General features: G+C 46.1%; 1 protein-coding gene across 13 annotated transcripts in view; it reads left to right on the forward strand.

The window, feature by feature from the left end:
• Nucleotides 1-14765, forward strand: part of DTNA (dystrobrevin alpha) — a 366042-nt gene that overhangs the window by 195492 nt on the left and 155785 nt on the right. For all 13 annotated transcript variants that reach the window (XM_082258701.1, XM_082258699.1, XM_082258694.1 and 10 more), the window contains exon 2: nt 4705-4772. In XM_082258701.1, coding sequence (XP_082114827.1) covers nt 4706-4772 — 67 coding nt within the window. In that variant the 5' untranslated portion in view covers nt 4705. The remainder of the gene's footprint in view (nt 1-4704; nt 4773-14765) is intronic.

The raw sequence follows: 14765 nt of genomic DNA on the forward strand, positions 1-14765 counted from the left end.
CTGACACCTACAGAGACCTACCTTATACCTACACTGACCTACCTGTCCATTACAGAGACCTACCTTTTACCTTCACTGACACCTACAATGACCCCCCCCCACACTGACACCTTCACTGACAACTACACTGACCCCCCCATACACTGACACCTACACTGACCCATCTACACTGACCCCCCTTACACTGACAACTTCACTGACTACCCCTACATTCCCACATACACTGAGGCCTACACTGACAACTACACTGACACCTACACTGACCCCCCCCCTAACACTGACACCACACACTGACTCCCCTACACTGACCCCCCTACACCAAGACCTACACTGACACCCCCTACACTGACCCCCGCATACACTGACACCCACCCATACACTGACACCTACACTGACCCCCCCATACACTGACACCTACACTGACCCCCCATACACTGACACCCCCTACACTGACCCACACACTGAACTCCCCATACACTGACACCCCCTACACTGACCCCCCCATACACTGACACCCCCTACACTGACCCCCCCATACACTGACACCCCCTACACTGACACCCCCTACACTGACCCACACACTGAACCCCCCATACACTGACACCCCCACTGACCCCTCATACACTGACACCCCCTACACTGACACCACACACTGACTCCCCTACACTGACCCCCCTACACCAAGACCTACACTGACCCCCATACACTGACACCCCCTACACTGACACCCCCATACACTGACCCCTACATACACTGACCCCCCATACACTGACCCCCCATACACTGACAACTTCACTGACAACTATACTGACCCCCCTTACACTGACAACTTCACTAACCCCCCTACACTGACCCCCCTTACACCGACAACTACACTGACAACTACACTAACCCCCCTTCACTGACCACCCCTACATTCCCACATACACTGAGACCTACACTGACAACTACACTGACCCCCCCTTTCACTGACACCACACACCGACTCCCCTACACTGACCCCCCTACACTAAGACCTACACTGACCCCCCTTACACTGACACCACACCCCGACTCCCCTACACTGACCCCCCTACACTAAGACCTACACTGACCCCCTTTACACTGACACCACACACCGACTCCCCTACACTGACCCCCCTACACTAAGACCTACACTGACCCCCCTTACACTGACACCACACACCGACTCCCCTACACTGACCCCCCTACACTAAGACCTACACTGACCCCCCTTACACTGACACCACACACCGACTCCCCTACACTGACCCCCCTACACTAGACCTACACTGACCCCCCTTAAACTGACAACTACACTGACCCCCTTCACTGACCCCCACCCATACACTGACACCTACACTGACCCCTACACTGACCCCCCCTATACACTGACACCCCCATACACTGACCCTTGCACTAACCCCCCCCATACACTGACACTTGCACTAACCCCCCCATACACTGACACCTCATACACTGACACCCCCATACACTGATACCTACATGGACCCCTACACTGACCCCCCCCCCCCTATACACTGACACCTACAATTACCCCCCCCCCCCATACACTGACACCTACACTGACCCCCCATACACTGACACCCCCTACACACTGGCCCCTCCCCATACACTGACACCCCCTACACACTGCCCACCCCATACACTGACACCTACACTGACCCCCCCCCATACACTGACACCCCCCTACACTGACACCTACACTGACCCCCCCCATACACTGACACCCCCCTACACTAACACCCCCCTACACTGACCTATCTCCCCCCTCCCATGTCCACTTCCCTGGGCTCCGGGAGCAGCACATCACTCACCTCTTTCTGTGTCCACACACTGGGGACTTGAGGAGGCGATCTGGAGCAGAGGAGAGACACAGCGTGTCAGCAGCAGCAGCCAGCGTGGAGGCAGCTGGTCCAGACAGCAGGGAGAGACTCCAAGAGCGGCGCTGCACATGCACAGAGCCACCGGTGTTGGCTGCCATCTTCACCCACGACCAGCCCCGCCCCCTGGCCGCACATGACACCTTCAGCGTCCGCCGCTCGTCCTGCACAAACAGGCAGTAAAGGAGCCAAGTGCAGGAAAGAGCGGGCGGGCGCCGGACGAGCACTGTCACAATAAAGGGATGGGGACATCTTGCGGATGACGGGCGTGGAATGCGCCCCCCCTAAATGTTGCGCCCGGTGCGAGTGGCCCCCTCTGCACCCCCCACGCTACGCCACTGAAGGTTGTGCACATTGAGCCCATGAAAAGCTGTAGACGACATCCATAACTTTTTTTTCTTCTAAGAACTATATATTTTCAATTCTTTCTTCGGGCAAATGTTACGGCCCCTGACATTGTTAAATGCGTTCTCACCTAAAATATAAATAATAAAAAAATACTGCAGATTTTCTTTTTAAGGGCATTGTTCTGTTTTAAATGTTTTTATGTAGAAAAAAAATGAGGGGGCGTGTGTTTTGTCCCAATGTCCCTAAATGGTGACTGTGGATACATTTTTAATGGGCATTTTTGATTGTTAGATGGCCTCTTTGGGCTTTCTGAAATAAGTGTGGCTAAAGTTTTTGGGTCCTACAAATTTAAATTTATTTGGACCTGAAAATGAACAAAAATAGACATTGATTCCTTTATATGCCGAGTATCTGAGATGGATTATTATGGATAAGGGGCATAATAAAGATGAAATATGCTCAGATTAAAAGAGAAATGTAATATTTTTAAATCAGGTAGCTGTTGATATTACAAAATACAAGCGGTTATTGTACGTTTTTTACCTGCCTCGAAGGAAAAGCGAATACATACAACCCAATATATCATGTTGATTGAAAGCAGTTTCCATAAACCAGGAAAGGCTCCACTGCATCACTGCAGCTGGGTTGTTTTTGTTTTCTGTCGGTTTTGCTTGAAAGGATACACTCTCAGAAGAAGATTAAAATCACTCCTCGTAGTCCTGAACGAGAAAAAGGCACAGCATAAAATGATTTTCCCAGAAAATGGTTTTGTAGTTATCATTAGATAATGCTATTCAGTCATTTTGAACACGCGTATTGCTTGGTAGAGCTTTTATTTAAAGGTGAACCCCATGCAAACCGATACATACACAGATTAAATACAAATAAGAGGGCTCTTTTACCTGCCAAAATATCTGTATTGCCCATTCATTTCTGAGATTCGCACAACCCAGACAGACAACACAGCCAGCATTTAGATCTGACTTTTCACAATACAACTAGGTTTTGTTCCAGCCCCGATCCTGTGACTCGACAGTAAAGGAGAAGCAGCAGCCTTATGAGCCTATTTCTCTGCTCTCTATTTCCATCAGCATGCTCTTTGTAGGGCACATAAGCACTATAACACAGCTGATTGGCTCCCAGTGCTGTTTCTATTTATCCCAGTCTGTGCTCTGCTCCACAGTTGATTGCAAGAGACTAATACCAAGTCAAGTTCAGATACTTGCTCAAGTTGCTTTGAAATGTCAAAAGTCCAATCGAGTCCCCCTTCCTCCTTGTGGCTCTCACATGTATTGTTTAACTACTTCAGGAAATAAGTTTGCCCTAAAGTGGGGTTTTAATTAGTGATGGACCAATATTGTTTTTTCATTGCCGATACCGATATTTTGGTCATTGCGTATCGGTATCGGCCGATATTTTTGTACTTTTAAAACTTTTTTTAAATTTTTTTTTTACTTTACAGGTACTCTTGTGGAGGGATCTGGGGGTGTAAAGACCCCAAACCCCTCCTCTGCACTTAAAAGCATTCAAAACGCCAAGTTTGGCTGTTTTGAATGCTGCCATTTTTTTTAATCTGGCACCAGTACCCGGAACTTCCGGAAGTGATGTGATCACAGCCGATTGCGACTTTGATCGGATCTTCGGCGGCCGTGGAGGCTGGTTGCCTGGGTCTCCCGGTGGGATGGGAGACCCGGGCAAGCCGCGGGAGGGGGGGGGGTCCCCTCCAGCTCCTTGTAATGACAGCCGAGCAGCTTCTCAGCCGCATCGGATGTCATTACAAGACAGCCGACCATTGGCTATGGACGCCAGTACCGGGGTGATGTCTCTAGCTGCGGGCATCACTCCGGTACAGCACTTTCCCAAAATATCAGCATTATCGGTAACCTCCGGGGCCGATTCTGATATATCGGGGAAAGTGCATATCGGCCCTTGATATATCGGCTTTGCCGATAATCGGTCGATACCTAGTTTCAATTATTTTTTTTTAACACGTACCTCTATGAATTTGTGTTCATCTGCCAAGAGTATTACATTTTTTAGAAAGAACAAGAGAGAACGGGAATTGTGTTTTTAACATTCATTTTCACATCCTCTATTACTTTGTGAGTGTGTTACCATGGTATCATTGTGGAATCTGCTGTAACCAAGATTGTCATAGATTGTAAAGCCCATAAATTTTGTGAACCATTTAAATAATTGTCCAGTTTATAGTAATTAACTGATTTGTTCATCCATACACATATACAGTGTGTTGGTGTTTTGACATATACCATGCTTCCAAATCTTAATAGCTTAATAAATTTAGAAGTCTCTTTTGTTACGACCTTTTGTTATGTAAATGTGACATATCACTTTAAAATGAACGACTCTTTATGAGATTAATACCATGCAATAAATATCTTCAGTGCTCTCTGCTTCATCTGCTTATGCTGTCTCTGCTGTTTCTTTACAGAATGATTGAGGACGGTGGGAAAAGGGCGAATAACATGGCCGACAAAAGGCAGTTGTTTGCAGAAATGCGTAAGTATTACCATTTATTATACTGAAAGTATCCCAGACTCCATTTTTTTTTTTTTTGAAATCCAAAATTTTACTGTAGTAATCTATATGGCTACAGAGACTGGATTTCTATATTATTTCAAATTATTTATAGAGCGCTTTAGAGGGTCAAGCCACATGAAATCTGATAAACAGTGGCTCAGATGAATCAAATGAATTCTATGTTTTTTGGGGACTCCAGGAGATCTTCCTGTCTGAGTAACCTGAGAAGAGTTTTGCTCCTCCTGCTGAATTCTCTCTACTAAAATAACTCTAACCCCTAAAAAAAAGAGAAACCCACTTAGAAGGGAAACCGGCATGGAGCATTGACCTCAGGCACAGAGAGGTGCAAACGGCTAAGTATGCAGTTCATATATTGTTTATAAATGGAATTTGTCAAAAAACAAAAATGCATTCCTGTTAAGCCACTCTTGTGATTCACAAACCTCTGTCAAACTATATAGCTGACAGGCTATACTGCCTCTGAAATTTTAGTGAAGTGTCTCCAGGTCAAATCCTATGGATTCCACCGTTTTGATCTCCTCCTAACCTTTTTACCCTTAAGGAACCCTTCAAATATTTTACATGTGTAGCACTACTCCCAAGGGAGCTGCTGAAGACGGGTTCCCCTGGGTTACTATTAGCAACAGTAGAACATTCAGACATGTTGACTAGGTTTCCTCCACTGTCCAACAAGGTTCCTCATTGGATACAGTGGGGAGACTCCCCAGACTCAACAGAACACACCTGAAAACGTGACAGGCTAACTGACGGATCACATCCTCCTAATAAGCAGAACAGGGTCACATATATGTTTTACCTAGTACCTACCTAGGATGGTGCTACACATGTCTCAGGGGACCCCTCTAAGAATTGTTATATATACAACTCATGGCACATTATCATGATCAATAACTTGAAGAAAGTTTTAAATAGTGGTCAGTTTTATCTATGGTTCTTAACTTTCAAAGTTTATAAACCAATATTTTAAAAATTTATTTTTTGTATAAAACTTTTATTTCTCTTACGTCCTCTGACAGTCGCCACCCATTCATGCAGTCTTCACCATTGGGTATTGGCCTTCTACGCAGGCGCAAGCTAGGCAGTAATTTTGTTAATACAACAAACCTTAACATATAGACACACCCACAGGTGGCCGTCCCTCTGGCCTATATCCTCCAGCCAGTACTACTCTAATCCAGTTCTTTGCTGCCTAGCGTCAGGAGTAGGCTAGGTTTTCCCTGCTGGGACCTAGTGTCTCAGTTTTTTTTCTTGTTTTATTTCTGAAAAGTGTTTTTATTTTTTCTCACCTACGCTAGTTAGTCAGAATTTGGAGGACTACAAGCGTCAGCAGAACTGGGCCTCGTACTGGTTAATATAGAACCTTATGGAGTCCCAGTCTGCCATCGAGCATCGCAGGCTTTTGGTACGCCCAGGCCTCACAACGACAGTCCCCCTAGAAGCGAGGACGAGCCTGCAAAGTTTTTCTATCTTCGCTGTGATGTCTCAACTTTGGAAGGCCCGGGTGTTGCTAGCATCCTTCCTGGCTGACAGCACCCCCACCCAGATGGGAGGTCTCCCGTGTCTGAGCGGTGCCCACGTTCGCGGTATGGTGAGTACTACTACCCCTCTGTCCCTGGGAACAGATTTTTGAGGGGGTATTGAGTGGGCCCACTGGGGATGGTGGTACATGTAAAGTTTGCTGTAATATCCCCCTCGTGGCCGTGGGATGTCCTCCTGTATCTTACCTTCCCTGTCCCTGCGGGGGCGCTCCTGCAGTGCAGACCGCCATACGGGGGGGTGTGGGGGCTTCCTTCTCCCCCGGGGTGCTCTGTGCAGATCCCGGTGGGGGCCAGTGCAGTCGTTTTCTGCGGCGTTTGCCACTGTTTCGCCCGGCTGCCATGTTTGGTAAGGGCTGGCTGTTTGGCCTCAGAGTGAGGGCAGCGGCCATTTTCCATCATCATTGCCAGCGCCGATCGGGCACCATCTTTAGTGTGGGCGGATGTCCTGTTCTGGGCAGCGCCCATTTTCTAAGTGATTTTCCTCCATTGACTTCTATCAGGCACCATTTTTTCGTGGCTCAGGGCTGGCTTTTGCCTCTAGGGGCGTGAGGTCACTTCCTCCTTTCACATCAGCTTTCTCAGCAGCATGGCAAGTATAGGGACACTGTGGGGGGATTTTACTATTTTTCTCTGGCTATATTCCTGCTTGCACTCTTTTTTCAGTGTGGCTTTAGTTAAGGGAAGGATCTCCACCTGTAGTGCAGTTTGCGATAGGGGTCCGCGGGAACCGCCGTTTTAAAAGGCCAGTGTCATTATTTTTGCACTTTGTTAATATGGAGTCCCAGGATAGCAAATTCCCCACAGTCCTAGTTGGTGGTTCAGGTACTCCTGATTCCACTTCCTTAGCCTCTTTATCTGCTGCACTTGCGACTTTAGCGTCAAAAGTTGATCTGCTGATGTCTGACCGAGTTACAAAGAAACAGCCTATGCCCTCTCAGTCTTCTGACTCAGAGCCTGAATTGGTTGCCACGGACGACGTCCCAGTCCCACCTGAGGGGTCCCCGTCCTCTCAGTCGGATGTGGAGGAGGAGAATCCATCCTCTGGGATAGCACGTGACCGCACTGCGGTAGACACACTTATTAGCTCCGTTGAGGAGACTTTGAATCTTGATGATGAGCCCTCCATGACAGGTAAGCGGGTTTCCTTCGGGACCCGCAAGGCCCTGAAGTCAGGTCAGGTTTTTCCTTGTCCCGAGGAGTTTCAGGAAACGGTAAATGACCAATGGCGTCGCATTAAGCATACACTGGTGGTACCGAAGAGATTTAAGTACAGTTATCCCTTTGTGGATTCGGTTGATTCTCGCTGGACTCTGGTTCCTAAAGTGGACCACACTGTTTCCAGACTGAATAAATGCACCTTGATGCCTGTGGAAGACTCCCCGGTGTTTAAGGACCCGGCGGATAGACCGGTGGAAACGATTTTCCCACCACATATATAGGGTGGCGGGTTCCCTGCTGAAACCGGTGTTCGCCTCAGTGATGGTCTCTCAGACTATCGCAGAATGGGTCAAGGTGCTTAGGCGTATTCTGGTAGCAGAGTCGGTTTCTGCTGCTGCGCTGGATATGTTCAAATGACACAGGCTGTTATGTACCTGTGTGACGCGGCTTTGGACGAGGCTCCTTTGGTCGCACGTCTATCTGCAATCCGCCGCATTATTTGGCTGAAAAGCTGGTCGGCCGACCACGCTTCGAAGTAGACAGTGTCTGACATCCCTTATGCGGGGGATCGTCTTTTTGGTGACACTCTGGATGAGCTGATCAAGGGGCTTACTGGTGGTAAGAGTACTCGCCTCAAGTTTCAAAGGGTAAATCTCCCCGCGCTAGGCGGGATCCCTCCTTTAAGACTAACAGGGGGTCCTGTCATGCCTTCGGGGCACAGGACACCCCTTCCTGAAGGGACACCTTCACCCTTATCAGGGGTGGGGGGACGTCTGCGTTGTTTTCCCGAGCCCTGGTTGTCCGAGATTCAGGACAGGTGGGTTCACAAACGTATTCGTTCAGGGTACAAGATCGATTTACAATCTCGCCCCGCAGACAGATTCTTTCCATCAAATCTCCATCTGACTCCCGATCGTTTTCGGGATCTACTAGGGGCGGTTCAAGATCTTCTCGCCCAAGGGGTCATCGTGCCGTTCCCTCCGCGGGACAGGTTTCAGGGGGTTTTACTCCAATATGTTCACAGTGCCCAGAAAAGAGGGCAAGGTGCATCTGATTTTGGACCTAGTTACTGAACCGCTTTGTGCGGGTACAGAAGTTCTGGATGGAATCCATCCGGTCGGTGGTGGCATCTCTGAGTCCAGGGGAATTCATGGCCTCCATCGACCTAAAAGATGCATATCTGCACATCCCTTTTTACTAGGGTCATCAGAGGTATCTCCGCTTTGCAATCGCAGAGGAGCATTACCAGTTCATGGCTTTGCCCTTCGGACTCGCTTTGGCTCCAAGGGTGTTCACCAAGGTTTTGGCTCCTGTGTTGGCTCTGCTACGGGGCAGAGATCCTTACCAGGTGGGACAGGCATCCTCAGTCATGGACAGAAGGATTTCTCTAAGCCACCAGGTGAGATCGGATCTTTTGTGGTGGCTCCAGTCACCGATTCTGAAACAAGGCAAGTCCTTCCGGCCGTTATTGTGGACAGGGCTCTCCACGAATGCCAGCCTGTCGGGCTGGGGTGGCGTTCTGGGCACAATTTGTGCCCAGGGGACGTGGTCGAGGGAGGAGTTCTCCCTACCGATAAATATCCTGGAGCTCCGGGCAATCAAGCTCTGTTTGTTCCATTGGTTGGCTCGGATTCAGGGCTGCCCTGTACGAGTGCAGACGGACAACGCCAAAGCGGTGGCATACATCAATCATCAAGGGGGCACCAGGAGTGCCCGGGCGGCCAGGGAAGTGGCCGAGATTCTGTCTTGGGCCGAATCGCATTTTCCGGCGATTTCGGCCGTCCACATTCCAGGTGTGGAAAACTGGTAGGCGGACTATCTGAGTCGCCAGACCCTGGACCAGGGGGAATGGTGCTTACGCCTGGAGGTGTTTCACCTTCTGTGTACCCTGTGGGGGTCTCCGGACGTGGATCTGTTCGCATCCCTTCTCAACAAAAAAGTGGAAAGGTTCGTGGCTCGATCTCGCGATCCTCTGGCGGACGCCTCGGACGTTAGTGGTGCCGTGGTATCGGCTGATATATGCCTTTCCTCCAATTCAAATGCTGTCCAGGTAACTCCACAGGTTAGCCTCGGAACAGATGCTGGTTATTCTGGAAGCTCCAGAGTGGCCGTGTCGGTCTTGGTACGCGGACACTATGCAGATGGATGTCAAGCCTCCCTGGTGGCTTCCACTAAGAAACGATCTTCTGTCTCAGGGACCGATCTTCCATCCTGCTTTATAGCCAAGTCTTGAGAAACAGGGGTACCCCATCGGCTGCCATTCCTACCTTGCTAAAAGCTAGAAAAGCTTCCTCTGGGAAGATTTATCATCACACCTGGAGGGCATATTTTGCCTGGTGTGAGTCACAAGTCTTCACCCCCGCTCCTTTTTCTAGTGGCGATCACATCTGCTCGCAGAGTGTCTGAGTTGGCGGCTCTGTCTTGCCACTCCCCCACTCCCTATCTGGTTGTTCATAGGGATAAAGTGGTCCTGCGACCAAATCAGTCTTTTTTCTTCCTAAGGTGTTTTCAGCCTTTCACCTCAATGCGGATATTGTGTTGCCTTCACTTTGTGCGAAGCCTAAGCATCCCAAGGAATTTGCCTTACATTCCTTGGATGTGGTCCAGGCGATCAAGGTTTACCTTTCCACCACGGACTCTTTCCGGAAGTCGGATTGTCTGTTTGTCCTTCCTGAAGGACCTCGGAAAGCGTACAGCGGCGTCTGCGGCAACCATTTCCAAATGGATCAGACAGACGATTGTGCAGGCCTATTCGATTAAGGGTCGGGTTCCTCCCTTCCCTGTTAAGGCGCACTCTACTAGAGCTGTTAGTGTGTCTTGGGCTTTTTGCCACCAGGCGTCGGGGGCTCACGTGTGCAAAGCGGCGACCTGGTGGTCTGTACACACCTTTTCTAAGTTTTACAAACTTGATGTGTTGGCATCCTCAGATGATTCTTTTGGCTGCAAGGTTTTGAGTGCGGCAGTGGTTTGAAGAGACATGCTATTTTTAATGTCTTAGTCATGGGGTTTATTTCATTTTTTTCCTGGGTTAGCGCCAGTTGAGATTAACTTTCCCTGTTGGTTCAGTTCAGTTTTTTCTCTGACCTGGGTGCTGCGTTGCCTATTTTAAGGTTGCGTCTTCCCACCCCTCACATCTACACTGCTTTGGGACGTCCCAATCGTGAAGACTGTATGAAAGGACGGCGACTGTCAGAGGACGTAAAAGAAAATAGAATTTTTGTAAAATTTTACCGTAAAATTATTTTCTCTGACAGTCGCCGCCCCGCCCCTCTCTTTTGGGGTTGACAGTTTTTCATGGACTGCTTGCTACATAACGGGATTAGAGTGGTACTGGCTGGAGGATATAGGCCAGACAGGACGGCAACCTGTGGGTGTGTCTATATGTAAATGTTTGTTGTATTAACAAAATTACTGCCTAGCTTGTTCCTGTGGAGAAGGCCAATACCCAATCGTGAAGACTGTATGAATGGGGTGGCGACTGTCAGAGGACTCAGAGAAAATAATTTTACAGTAAGATTTTACAAAAATTCTATTTTTTACAATTAACAAAAGTTGCATTCATAATACCAAATTTTAAAAAATGCTGGGATTTGTAATAAGAAAGGCCAACACTGTTGGCAAGCTAGTTGGCAGACTATGTAAACTGAATAAATGGTTTTAGTGACTTCTAGGAAGTATGTCCCTCCTCTTGAATACTTAAAGTGGAAAATAGCTAATTATATAGTTGAAATGCTTGCTGTTCAATATATTGGAATATAAAAACCTCTGCCACGTTACACTATACTATTTTGTGGTTATGATTTACAGTTTCTTTAAATACCATCCCAATAACTGGATGAAGGTCACGGCGCTGATTCATTGATCAGCCAGCTGTCTGATGGTGGAAAGGTGACCAAGGAAGCTCTATTGTTGAATTAGGAAACAAGTAAATTGCCTACCTGGGATTGTTTTAGCTCACGGCTTGAATGTACAATGTCACTTGCACTCCAAAGGAACCCTGCAAAGCCCAAAAAACATTGGTTTCTTATGCATTTTGTGACACTGTCAATATGAAACCCATTTATTTGACCTGCTGGGGACTTTGTATATTCGTATCTGGTTTTGACAACACACCATCCATAGCTATCGCTTCAAGCACTCACCGATTATGTAAAGGTCAATTACTGTGAGGATTGCAACTTCTCTTTGGACTTTACTAGCTCAGAAGACTGTCTATACAGAATAACACAACCATTGGCAGGTAGTGTGTGTAATTTGTAATCTTTTCTGCTTCCCTACTCCATTTCTCGTTGCCACCTGTTGGCTTGGCTAAAAGTGGAAAATATTGTAAATAAGTAAATAAATATATATACTATATATATACTATACTATAGATATAGATATAGATATATATATATATATATATATATATATATATATATATATATATATATATATATATATAAAACTATAGTATATAACTATTTTAAACTATTTATATATATATACTATTTTTTTTTTTAAGCACTTTGCATAATAAAGAGTTTATGGTAAATAGCCTTATATTGTCTTTACAATTTGAGAGAGACGATAAAAAAAAAAAAATAAATAAACAGTTTAACAATCATACAATGTCAGTTCTTCAGTTTCAGTTGTTATCTGCTGTCCTTTGTATAGCAGCACTCAGATTGGAAGAAGTAGTACATAGTACCATAGTAGTAGTAGAAGGAGAGTGAACATGCTGATAGACAGAGAGAGCAGATGGATGGCCCTGTCCATCCTGCTGCTTCTTTGTCTAGTCTGCAAACAAGTGGGTTATTTCTTTACAAAGTTGTACTCTTCCTGTACTGAAGGTCAGGGACCTGGTTGGTCTGTCTGACAGGGGTTCCTGCTGGATCAAGGACTGTCTGATCAGTAATACATTTCTTTGGTAGGTAAAACCATTCTCATATATTTATTTCAACTGTGTATTTAGCTGCTTCCTTGGAGTTTAGCATTAAAAAAATAGGTTGTTTAAATCCCAACTTTGGGCAAAAAAATCCTTTGCAGTGGGGCTGTGCCTGCGTTGCAAGGGGTATTTGCTCATTTATGCCAAGGAGAAAAATAAAAGGAAATTTACTTACCTGATCCTTGCTTCTTCCTGCAGCTAGACAAGTCCCGCAGAGTCTGCCCCCTCACAATACACCAGTCTAGGGTCCTAATGTCATCAAAAACAGAGCAGGATCCATAGCCCTAAAACCCAAACAGACACAAATTTCCCAGCACACTTACCAGCTAGCCTGTAAAAAAATGAAATAAAATTACCCTATCTAGCAATTCACATTAAAACAGTTTTTAGTTGCATGCATTTGCAAATATATGTGGAGACCGCAGTGCCTATGTCAAGGCCCCTCTGTACTGTGGGAGTATATATAGCAGTGGATTAATTAAGGGCAGGTTTGCCTGAAGGGAGCCCACACCTCCTTAAAGGCACAGGAGCACTATGGGGGCTGGGAAATTGAGGTAGTTGCCATGTTTTTGTATAGCTTGTTTGCTGGATTTGGCATGGGGACACATTGGATGCCTTCAGCTGCTATTGTGCTCTTGCTGAGTTAGGACCGCAGTACACAGAGGTGCTTTGTAGTAGGCACTGTGGCTTCCACATATATTTGCAAATGTGTGCAACTAAAACCCTCTGTATTTAATGTGTATTGTTAGACAGGGTCAATTTTTTTTTTTTTTTTGTAGGCTAGCTGGTAAGTGTGCTGGAAATTGTCTGTTTTTGTTGTGTGTTGCCCTTCCATGCGCACCTTACTGCAACGGCTAGTTATACATAAGGTTGGTTGCCCCATCTTTTTGTATAGCTTGTTCACTGGATTTGGCATGGGGACGCATTGGATGCCTCCAGCCACCATTGTGCTCTTGCTGGGCGCCCATTGTATCCCTGTGCCTTTTGAGATGTGGGCTCCCTCAAGGCAAACCTGCTCTTAATTTATCCACTGCTATATGTGCTTCGGTTTGGAGACTCAAAAATTATAGTTAGGACCGCAGTATACAGAGGAGCCTTGACATAGGCACTGTGGCTTCCGCATATATTTGCAAATTCGTGCAATTAAAACCTCTGTTTTTAACATGAATTGTTACAAGGTCAATTTGTTGTTTTTTTGCAGGCTAGCTGGTAAGCGTGCTGAGAAATTTTTTGTCTGTTGTGTTGTGCGTTGCCCTTCCATGTGCACCTTACTGCAAAGACTAGTTATAAATTGGGGTGGTTGCCATCATTTTTATAGCAGGGCCCATAGCCCTGCACTGAACATGGGGACACCGAGGGACAGTCCACCATCGGATCGCGGGGGAGCACTGCCTGCCGTGGGAGCAGAGGATCAGGTAAGTAAAACTGTTTTTCCTCTTCCCTAAACAAAACAAACAAGTAACTTGCAGTGCAAGCACAGCCCTACTGCAAGATATATATCTACAAAAATATTACTTCTCTGGAGATATCTTTGTAATGAGAAAAGACGTCATCACTTTTTCTTGTTAAAGTGTTTTCTGCCGCCTACCTGTAAACCGCTACAACACTGACCCATAAAAGAGTATGTTGTTTGAATAGTGACTTGAAAAACACCATATCCCTTGTGCTTCGAGCCCACGTTACTCTGTCAACACATTTCTGTTCCCGGGAGAAGAGAAACAAATGGAATGGAAGGGAATACTGGCTAATTGATTATCAGGCTCTTGTTAGAGCAAGAACGAAAACTCTTTGACAATACCACATAATTACTGAATAATTGCCTTTAAGATGCTCACAATTGAAAACATGAGCTGGAATCCTGTAAGTCACAAGGTGAAAAAAAATAACAGAAGGAATGATATTTCTCACAGCATAGAAATTTCCCTAGAATACACCTAATTCTATTCAGTATATACTATGGTAAAAAAAGGTAATGATACATGAAATCTTGTAGGACCACAATGACCTCTTCGATCACTTGACCACTGGAATATTTATCCCCCTTCATGACCAGGTTATTTTCTTGTATATGGCACTGCGCTACTTTAACTGACAATTGCGCAGTCATGCAACTCTGTACATAAATCAAATTTTTATTGTTTTTTCCCCCAAATAGAACTTTCTTTTTGTGGCATTTGATCACTTTTTGTGCTATAAACAAAAAAAGACCAAAAAAAAAAAAAAAAACATTTTTTACTTTCTGCTATAAAACATAGCCAATAACAAAAAAGTGAAAAACAAAAAAAATCAAATTCATACATTTAGGTCAATATGTATTCTGCTTCATAT

This window comes from Pelophylax lessonae, assembly GCF_965119305.1.
Source record: "Pelophylax lessonae genome assembly, chromosome: 5".
Classification (NCBI taxonomy): domain Eukaryota; kingdom Metazoa; phylum Chordata; class Amphibia; order Anura; family Ranidae; genus Pelophylax; species Pelophylax lessonae.